The sequence below is a fragment of the Salvia splendens genome, chromosome 18 (genome assembly GCF_004379255.2).
Source record: "Salvia splendens isolate huo1 chromosome 18, SspV2, whole genome shotgun sequence".
NCBI lineage: Eukaryota > Viridiplantae > Streptophyta > Magnoliopsida > Lamiales > Lamiaceae > Salvia > Salvia splendens.
This window is the reverse complement of record NC_056049.1, coordinates 10,046,303-10,054,269: the sequence shown is the minus strand read 5'-3', so window position 1 is coordinate 10,054,269 and position 7,967 is coordinate 10,046,303. Positions and strand designations below refer to the sequence as shown.

At 40.6% G+C, this 7,967-nt stretch overlaps 2 protein-coding genes across 2 annotated transcripts; both read right to left on the bottom strand.

Annotated features, from left to right (window-relative positions):
• Positions 1-523: 523 nt before the first annotated feature.
• On the bottom strand, positions 524-1,921 carry LOC121776723. Its single transcript, XM_042173899.1, has 4 exons — positions 1,660-1,921; positions 1,392-1,516; positions 1,062-1,287; positions 524-975 (listed from the first exon to the last, which is right to left on the bottom strand). Exons 1-4 carry the CDS (start codon positions 1,919-1,921, stop codon positions 524-526), a joined length of 1,065 nt encoding a protein of 354 aa, XP_042029833.1.
• A 1,807-nt stretch (positions 1,922-3,728) lies between these two features.
• LOC121776286 (PHD finger protein At1g33420-like) lies at positions 3,729-7,139 on the bottom strand. The gene is made up of 4 exons (XM_042173454.1): positions 6,267-7,139; positions 5,632-5,758; positions 5,249-5,464; positions 3,729-5,173 (listed from the first exon to the last, which is right to left on the bottom strand). The coding sequence occupies exons 1-4, from the start codon at positions 6,586-6,588 to the stop codon at positions 3,847-3,849; spliced, it is 1,992 nt and encodes a 663-aa protein (XP_042029388.1). The 5' UTR covers positions 6,589-7,139; the 3' UTR covers positions 3,729-3,846.
• Between the last annotated feature and the right edge of the window lie 828 nt (positions 7,140-7,967).

Genomic DNA, 7,967 nt, shown 5'->3' with positions numbered 1-7,967 from the left:
CACAAAATCAGGACATTGCTCTTCCACTCCAACAGGTGAAGGGTGTTGTTGTAAGGAGCACTTATCACGGAGTGGGACATTGCTTCAGATATAGTCTCTGTTCCACATACATCTCGAGTGCGTTTACCTATTTCAGCCTGGATATTGCAGCTGCGAAGCGAAGTGTCACTGACCACCTCGCCGTACCACTTAAAAGACCCAGGATGCTTCCCTTCGACTGGACACTTTAGGTAAAATCGTCCTGCATTGATCGCTGACGGCCCGGCATGCTTAAGTTCCATTTTCCCGCTACCGCAAACGCATTCTGGCTTTTCTTCTTTAGGATGCATACTGCTGAAAAACAAAACAGAAGACAACATATATCTACATCATCAAGACTGATTAGTGAAGGAGGAATCATAGAGCAACCATCATATCACATAAGCAGTAGCAAATGCAGTGCTATCGTATTACAATAAGTTCAATTAAAACAAAACGGTTTAATCTCAATTCCAAGTCACTTCTTTTCTAATGGATGACTCATTCATCTGTTATTCCACATGTTGAGTGATACACTATCTCTGAACTGAGTCCAATCGGAAGACGGCTCAACACAGTCAACATACTCCCCACCAACGTTATCTTCCTCCATGTTCGTTATGTTCATGTTTGTGTCTAGCTCAAGTTCCACCGGATCCACCTCCATTTCACGTCGAATGAAATTATGGAGTAAGAAACATGCCATGATTAGATGGATTTGCGTTTTTATAGGATAAAATGAAGCGCTCCTTAGAATGCCCCACCGCATTTTCAAAACTCTAAATGCGCGTTCAATCACATTTCGAGCTTTTGTATGCCGCATGTTGAATAATTCCTTCGGGGTTTGGGGACTCTCGGTGCCAGGACCCCACTCCTTGAGATGATAGCGTACTGCCTTGAATGGTGTGAGGAACCCATTGCAATTTGTATAAGCATTATCGCAAAGGTAATAACAACCTATAAAACATAAGGTGGAACGCGATTAATGTTACAGATGTGAAGAGAGCTGAATATATAAACAATGGGTGTAAGTAATATGCTACCTTGAGGTACTTTTAGCCCACCGGCATGTGAAACTGCATCCCTGAGGACGCGGGAGTCTCCTGCAGAGCCTTCCCAGCCAGGGAGCAAGTACACAAATTGCATTTGACGATCACACACAGCTAGCACATTAGTTGCTATTTGCCCTTTCCTCGTCCTATACCGTGGTTTGTCATCATTCGGAACTAAGACACTAATATGGGTGTCGTCCAGCGCGCCGAGACAACCCTTGAGTTAAACAAATAAAAGGTTAAACTTTATTATTTGGTAAGCAAAAAAACATATATCCAAAGTGGATATTACAACAAAATATACCCTTGTGCCCGTATTACCTTAAACCACTGCCAACAATGGTCGGTGCAATCATCCGGAACGGGTGCCGACTTCGCAAGGAACACGGGATAAAGGCTAATTACAGCAGCAAGTACCTTATGCACATAATACGATACAGTTCCACCTGAACGCCAAAAAGTAGTCCCAACAACTCGATTCTTCTGATGGTGTGCCAATACAGATACAAATATTACCGTTTGCTCCTCGACACCAAGGCATTTACCTACTGTCAGCCCCCCCTCTCAGAAAGTAAACGACACAACCTACCAAACGTGTTACGGTCCATGCCTAGATTGGATACACAGGCAGAATTTGTGACATGCAGTAGCCGGTCTAAGTACTTCAACTGTGCAGGGATCTTGTTGAGCACGCTGTGTCGCCAAGCGTGCTCAACAATCTGACTCCTCTCCCGTCTACACCGGGCACGGATGTAACGATGTAACAATGTTGTGGTTTCTTCACGATAAAGGAGCATAATGTCCTCGAGCAACAAACATAGATGCGCTGGTTTGGTGGAGTAAAGACTCATTTTCTAGATTTGTATATTGGCCTTAACTAGATAACAATGTATGAGCAAATTGTAGGATTATCAACACAGCAACCAAGTACAATGACACCCAAGATTAACATAAACGTCGTCACTGGGAGCAGTTGTATTAACTGGCTGAAATTTCAGAGCTAAACAAAGTGGGGCTGGGTATTACCCCAAACGACGCAATCAGGAGCACGATGTTTGGCAAGAAGAATAAATAGCGAGAAAAATAAAATCATGAAATTTTGGATTAATTTCTGCTTACCTAGTCTTACAGAGGACCAGATCAGGAGCACGATGACGACGTCTAGCCTCTAATTTTGTAACTTTTCTGATTCTTGATCCTACGATGTGTCCAAGAAAAAAATCCAAAAATTACGGTGGGTTTTTCAATCTGCTTGACCATATCCATGTGTGTAAATTGCAAGGGATAGCTGACAAGGGCATACCTGGGGTGATTGGGGAAAGTCAGCGTCGGAAATCTTCAGTTCACAACCAAATCAGCCCTGAGCTCCGCCAAAGAATCGAGTTATGCAGATTTAGGGTTGGGTCGACATTTGTTTAAGGGGGGAAAATGAGAGGGCTCTCACGGGTGATTTTAAAATTTCAGAGGCAAAATGGTAATCTTCCATCCATTACTGGATCTGAATTTCTAGGCAGGAATCATAAAGCACCTCCATCGGCTGAATTGGATTTGACGTATTTCACAATTGAACAGTGCGGGCCCGAAAATAATCAGCGGGCTTCAGTAGGTTAAAACATGTACCTTGAACAGCCAACAAGTCCAAGAAATAAGCCCATATCGGCTCATTTCATGAAACTTGAACAGACCCTTAGGTTATTTTATTGATGCAACGAAAGTAGGGATGTCAGTGTAACTCGTATCCATGGGTTGGCCTGAATAGCCAGCTAAATTTACAGGGTTAGGGCTGGAAAGTTCTAGCCCGATAAAATAAAAACCCGATTAGCCCGCACCAAGGTTAACCCGCAACCTGTTAGGGTCAAACCCGAAAATCCGATGGGCTGGCCCGAAAGCCTATAAAATTTCTATTATTTTATTTTTTTTACTCTTAATTCGACAATTCATTTATTAATTTTATACTCCCTCCGTCCACGAAAAATAGGGCACATTGTGAATGACACGGGTTTTAATGTGAAATTAGTAAAGTAGGAGAGAAGGGAAAAAAGTAAGAGAGAAGTAGTGTTAGTGGAACGTTTAAATGCAATCTATTTATCGTGGAAACCAAAAATGACACATGTGTTCTATTTTTCATGGATAGAGAATTAATATAGATAACTAAAAAAATAACTTTCATTTTTATGATTAAATATACAAATTATATTAAATTTTTATTAATATAATAATTGATAAATAAATTCACTAAAAAAATATTTAAATTTTTAAAGCATGCATTAAAATTTCACAAAATATCTCAAATATTAGTACTATTTGATTATTTTTATGATTGAGTTTAAGCATATATCTCAAATTTATGATTATTTGTTGGATTGATCACATATTAATCTTATAGGTAGCAACCCAATTAACCCGCTCGACTAGCCCAAAACCCGAGCTTTTAGGGCCAGGACTGAACTTTTGTACCCGAAAGAAATCACAACTCGATTAGCCCGCATGCAATTGACCTGCAACCCGAGTAGGGTTGGCCCGAAACCCGACGGTTTTAGACCGACCCAATTGACATCCCTAAATGAGAGTGTGAGTGCAACAGGAGTGAAATTGATAAGCAGCAAAATATACACAAACTCTATTTTTGATTAGGGGAACATATATACACATCTCATCTTACTAGACAAGACCTTCGTTTAGGAAACAAAAAAGAAGGCATATTTACAATTTACAGTGTTAGCACTTAGTAGCGTACCGGCGGCGGCATCAACAAAAAACATTATCCAGCCCCCATTTATTTCCGTCTACATCTGTGGCAAAAAAATTTGACCGGAACACCATCCGAGTCCGGAATCCCGCAACATCTCGTATGCTGCCATATCCCACATACGTCGCATGCCAGCATTCTCTCCCCGTCGTCATCCTTTGCACCGCATAAGCAATCCACTATCCATCTCTCTATCCCCCTTTCCATTCTAAACCTACTCACACCATTTTTCCCGTGCAACTTCCCCCGGATGCGCACACGCTCCATCGACCCTAGCAATAGCCGGATTTGAGTGGTTTCACCAACACCACCGTAACCAACCACCTCCTCCGCTTCAAACCTTCTCAACATCAAATACACGTCTTGGAACCCCCTCATTGCTTCGACCTTCAGCTCACCAATCGTCGCATCTGCTGATAGCACCATTAGCTCGGGCGGAGGATTATCATGATTCTCCTCCATCAGATCAACCTCACATAGTACTTGCACTGTATTTTCCTTGGAAACTTGCAGGAAATGCCCTGGCAGGTAGTCCTTCACAAACTGCTTGCAATCCAGAATCTTCCTGGCGGACCTAACTGCAACTTCTCGTTTACCTACACCGGCTATTGCTTCCGGATGGAGAAGACACTCGTAAAAATACTTAAGATCCCCCACAAGACCTTCATTACATGGCATAGGGAAGCTGTTCAAACATGTACTGCCTGGAACGGATTCGCTTCCTGGCTCGACTCTGTACTCCATGGCACCAGAATCAGAAATGCACCGAGCAGCAACTATCATGCCCGGAGCTGCCTGTTTCCCCTTGAGTTCTCTAAGGCAGTAATCCAAAAGCTCTGGTGAACCAACTCTGCAAACAGCACCTCTAAGAGCACGCCAACTCACCCAGGTGGATTCGCTAACAGCACGCAACACTTTGAACATGGCTTCCTCCACGTGTCTTACATCGTCAGTTGTCCAAGAACACAAAGCCCTCGAGTTACTAGTCCTAAGTTTCTTCCGAGAAGACTCATCTGCCCTCACAGGGGACTGCTGATGGCGATCGTGAATCAAACTCGTCAAGAAAGAAAACAGGTTGCGGATGTTCACAAGCTCCCTTTCAGATACAGACTGGTAAAATGATATTAAATCCTGCAAGCGCGTCCGAGGCTTCCTTCCTTGAGCCTGAAACAAAGACAGTGGCATAGAGGAGAGATTCTCGATTGCCATATTATAGTCTTCCAGGTTCAACGAGAAACTGCCCGCACCAAACTGATAGCCCCAATCTCCATACCACGGATGACCGTTAACCACAGCATGAAGCAATCGGAGCTCCAGACCATTCTTCTTCGACACGTCCATCACGCTGACCTTTCTGTTCATCCATAAAAGCACAAGTTAGAGGTCCCAACTGTAGAGTGATGGGAATGAAAAACGGAGAAATCCCCACCTGACTCCAAGCATTCTGCAAAGCCTATCCCAGAAATTCATTATATGTCGTCCCGAAAGAAGGCAGGATCCACCTTCTCTACCATTTACTCTAAGAAGATGGCCGTAGCCGTTTGCATGAACGACACCATGCAACAGATGTGTCGTGTTGTCTAGCTGCTGATACATCCAGTCTTCCACATCTTCAGTTGTCATTACATGATTGCATGACTTGCATCTGGAAGAACAATCCATAACAATCAAGAATCCCATAATTATTTCCCCAAAAAGATGATGATCAGTTATAGTTCGAAGTTTGCAATATCAAAATAACCCCAAAATGCTATGCCCAACATCTGAACAAACTCCATAAATGCATATTAGAAATAGAGAAATTATGTTTACCTGGAATCAGTCATATGAAGGGCGTCACCGCAGCCAGCACACGTCTTATTGTAGCCAGCAATTGAATTGCCATCAGCTTTGATTATGAAATGGTACCGCTTTGCGCTCACGGGATTGCTACTCCATCCTACCCAATTTCAAAAGACAATTAATTACACTATTATATCAATATGAGTTAGTAATAATAAGATTCAAATATGAGTAAATAAAAAAGCGCGAAACTCAGATGAAAAAAGGTTATTTTATGGTTGGATTATGTATTTGTGCATATCCTATCAAGTCAATTCTAACCTCGGCAAATGATTAAGGGGTACTTTAGGAAACGAAATTTATAGGTTCGGCGGATCACGGGGCCCACTAATTTATTTTGTTTTCTGATTTATATGATTAATTTTAAAGTTCTTTAGATGGGCCTTTACTTTTCTAGGCAATTGGCCCACTTCGATCCCACTTCCACCGATAATCAGGTCTTAATCTGTGCTTTATCAAATTAAGTTTTCTCATAGTTATCCAAAAACGCATTGGAATATTTTCAACTTGATCTTTCAATTCTTAAAAATAATTTAACTAAAAAGAAATCAGGAATTAGCAGTTAATCAACTGAGTGCAGCACAGCACGTCTGCTGAGAACTCACCAACGACGCGACACTGGTCGCAATAAACGGATCTAGATCTGGCAACATCCTCCTCCACGACGTCCAGGCAGACGATGGCCGGTCCGCCGTCGTCTACGGCTACGTCGCCCACGCGGAAGAGGATTTGCCAGGCGAGAAGGTGAGGGAAGAGCGTCGAAGGGGGAGGGAGAAACGCGTGCTTCGTCAGTAACGCCCTAACGGTGGTTCTGAACGGCTTTGCGGCTGCCAGATCGCCGCCGCTCGGGAACGTGAGGAAGTCACTGAGATCGGCAGTGACTCGCCTCTTCACCAGCCGCTTCATCGGTCTTCCTCTCACCGCCATGATTCTTCCGTATAATTAATCCTAGTCGTAGATCTGGAACGATCTCAGATCGGACGGCCGATATTAAATTCAAGAGGAATACAGTTAGTTTTTTAGGAGTAAATTGCAGAGAGAAAAAAGGAAGAAAAAGAAAAAGCTGGAGAAGAAGAGGAATCGTCCGATCCGTAGGAAAAGGAACCGGAGGGGAAAAAGTCGGAGAGAAGGAAGCGGAGGGTTCGTTTCGGCGGTTCGAGAGATTTAGGGTTTCCGGAGGGGATTTTTCGGGGCTTTTTTGGAATTTTAGATAATCTTTATGTTTCGCAATTTCCTCGATTTTCGTGATTGATTAATTTTGGAGAATTTTATAAGTCGGTGTATAGGAAGATATACACATTAATTCAATTTTAATACTATAGTCAAACAATGATATTGTACATGCATATGCATCCCTTTTTATTATAGATTTATGACTTTCCTATTTCAAAACATAATCACTGATAAATTTACATAAATTGTGTATATATAATGGTATATTTTAGGTATTTTAGTGTTAAGATCAGAGTAAGTTTGAAATGTCCTATTAAAAATAAAAAATATTTTTTTATTATCTCATTTAAAATGAAATATTTTCTAAAATAAATAAAAATCATCTCTATTTTTTCATATTTGTTACATTCTTTCCTCAGTAATTTACAAAACAATGCTACATAAAATTTTGTGCCAAAAGTAAATGTTTCATTTCTAATGGGATGGAAAGAGTATTTTATTATTCATGAAAAAAGTTTCTAAATTAAATAATTAAATAATTTCAGATCTCTATTTTTTCATATTTGTTACATTCTTTCCTCAGTAATTTACAAAACAATGCTACATAAAATTTTGTGCCAAAAGTAAATGTTTCATTTCTAATGGGATGGAAAGAGTATTTTATTATTCATGAAAAAAGTTTCTAAATTAAATAATTACTATGTATAAATTTAGAAAAAATACTAATTGTTTTATTAAGAAACTATATAATTATAGCTAAATCATACTCTCCTCGCGAAAATCCCTCCGTGAAAAGTATGAACTATTTTGTTTTTAGTCCATCCCTTGAACGAATGAAATTTCTAGTTCTAGTTTTGTTAACTGTTTTCTCTCTAATGAGATGAGAATCATTCACAGCTAAAAGTATTTTAATTATTTTTTCTTTCTATCTCTTGTAAACAGCAGCTCAACGCTATCAATTTCAGATCTCGAGCACAATCAAGATCAATACTTGAACGAATAAGAACAACACACGCAATGCTGATTGAAAATGAGTAACCAAGAATTTATGAACTCAAGGAGAAACGGTGAAGAACTTTTATTGAATCTCTGGAAGAATTCCAACTAACTCAAGATGAAGAACTCTCTTTTAC

Coding starts and splice junctions, on each gene's coding strand:
- LOC121776723 (XM_042173899.1), bottom strand. CDS start 1,921: ATGAGTCTTTACTCCACCAAACCAGCGCATCTATGTTTGTTGCTCGAG. Junction 1,288..1,391: donor ATTGTTGGCAGTGGTTTAAG/GTAATACGGGCA, acceptor GTTTAACTCAAG/GGTTGTCTCGGCGCGCTGGA. Junction 976..1,061: donor TGGGCTAAAAGTACCTCAAG/GTAGCATATTAC, acceptor TATGTTTTATAG/GTTGTTATTACCTTTGCGAT.
- LOC121776286 (XM_042173454.1), bottom strand. CDS start 6,588: ATGGCGGTGAGAGGAAGACCGATGAAGCGGCTGGTGAAGAGGCGAGTC. Junction 5,759..6,266: donor CGACCAGTGTCGCGTCGTTG/GTGAGTTCTCAG, acceptor GAAATTGGGTAG/GATGGAGTAGCAATCCCGTG. Junction 5,465..5,631: donor CTTCATATGACTGATTCCAG/GTAAACATAATT, acceptor TTGTTCTTCCAG/ATGCAAGTCATGCAATCATG.